Source organism: Echinops telfairi, unplaced genomic scaffold (genome assembly GCF_000313985.2).
Source record: "Echinops telfairi isolate 266 unplaced genomic scaffold, ASM31398v2 ScPeMD7_53;HRSCAF=182, whole genome shotgun sequence".
NCBI lineage: Eukaryota > Metazoa > Chordata > Mammalia > Afrosoricida > Tenrecidae > Echinops > Echinops telfairi.
Genome location: NW_022103951.1, coordinates 13889805 through 13891061, shown reverse-complemented (window position 1 = coordinate 13891061; position 1257 = coordinate 13889805). Strand labels below are relative to the sequence as shown.

General features: G+C 45.6%; 1 protein-coding gene across 5 annotated transcripts in view; it reads left to right on the top strand.

The window, feature by feature from the left end:
- Window positions 1–1257, top strand: part of GLRA2 (glycine receptor alpha 2) — a 231894-nt gene that overhangs the window by 188738 nt on the left and 41899 nt on the right. For all 5 annotated transcript variants that reach the window (XM_004709956.2, XM_004709954.2, XM_045290726.1 and 2 more), the window contains one exon: window positions 464–613. In XM_004709956.2, coding sequence (XP_004710013.1) covers window positions 464–613 — 150 coding nt within the window. The remainder of the gene's footprint in view (window positions 1–463; window positions 614–1257) is intronic.

Below are 1257 nucleotides of genomic sequence, written 5' to 3'. Positions count from 1 at the left end.
TGGGGTCTAGTCCCTCACTCTCTCTTTGTCCTTGTTGGTTTACTTCCCTGTGAGTGCAGCAGGCCAGCCCCTCTCCTCAACCGATAGGTTTAGTGTTGTCCTCTATAGCATATACTTTTAGAGAGGGGTTCATTTTGGCTCTGTTGGGGGCCCGCCCTGTACACCTCTCTGTTCATGAGTTGCTCCATGTGGTTACGTTGCCCTCAAGATTTGGCATGCCATGGTAGGGTCTGCACTCACACTCCCATTTCTGGGGAGACATAAACAAGACCCTTCCTATGGGTGGATTAGTGCCCTGCTCCCCCAATGCCATTGTCTCCCCCCACCACCTTTAGAATTGATGCCTTGTTTGAGTACTTTATTAAGGGAAAGACTTGGTCAGAGCAAATGAAGTCACTCTGCTGCTCAAGCCATTAAGAACCTGATTTCCCTGCAAGCTTTCATGGGTGCTCTCTCCTTTCAGGTCTCCTATGTGAAAGCGATTGACATCTGGATGGCAGTGTGCCTTCTGTTTGTCTTTGCTGCCTTGCTGGAGTATGCAGCCGTCAACTTTGTCTCCAGGCAGCACAAGGAGTTCCTGAGGCTTCGGAGAAGACAGAAGAGGCAGAATAAGGTACAGTGACCATTCATGTAGTCGGGTGAGACCTGAGGTGATTAACCCCACAAGCAAATCTAGAAAACAGAAACATACACACACATGCACAGAGAGAACAGGATGAATTGTGTTTGTTTGTTTGTTTGTTTATCAATCCTGTTCTGCTGAATCATTGTTCAGGTTAGCACTTTAATATTTGGATGAAGTTGTGAGATTCAGCAAATTAAAATGCAGGGTCCCCAGTTAAAGAAGAAATTCTCATAAACAAGTATATCTCATGCAAATGAGCCTCCGGTGTGATGAGGGCTAGGTATTGAGTTGGGAACTTTGAGGTGACTGGCTCAAACCCAGAAACTGCTCATTTGGGGTGGATTTTGAAACTGTGTGCTCCCATAAAGAGTTCCAGTGTTAGAAACCCTACTATGAGTTGGAATCCACTTGATGGCAGCAGGTTGGGTTGGGTTAGCTGTCCCAGACAAAAGGAACCATTGGTGGTGCAATAGTGAAGAGCTAAGCTGCTAACTGAAAGGTTGGTGGTTTGAACCTGTGTTAGTCTGGGTAGACTAGAGAAACAAATCCATAGACACACATATGTGTCTAAGAAAGAGATTTATATACAAGAGCAATTAAACATTGAGAAAACATCCCAGCCCAGTCCAGAT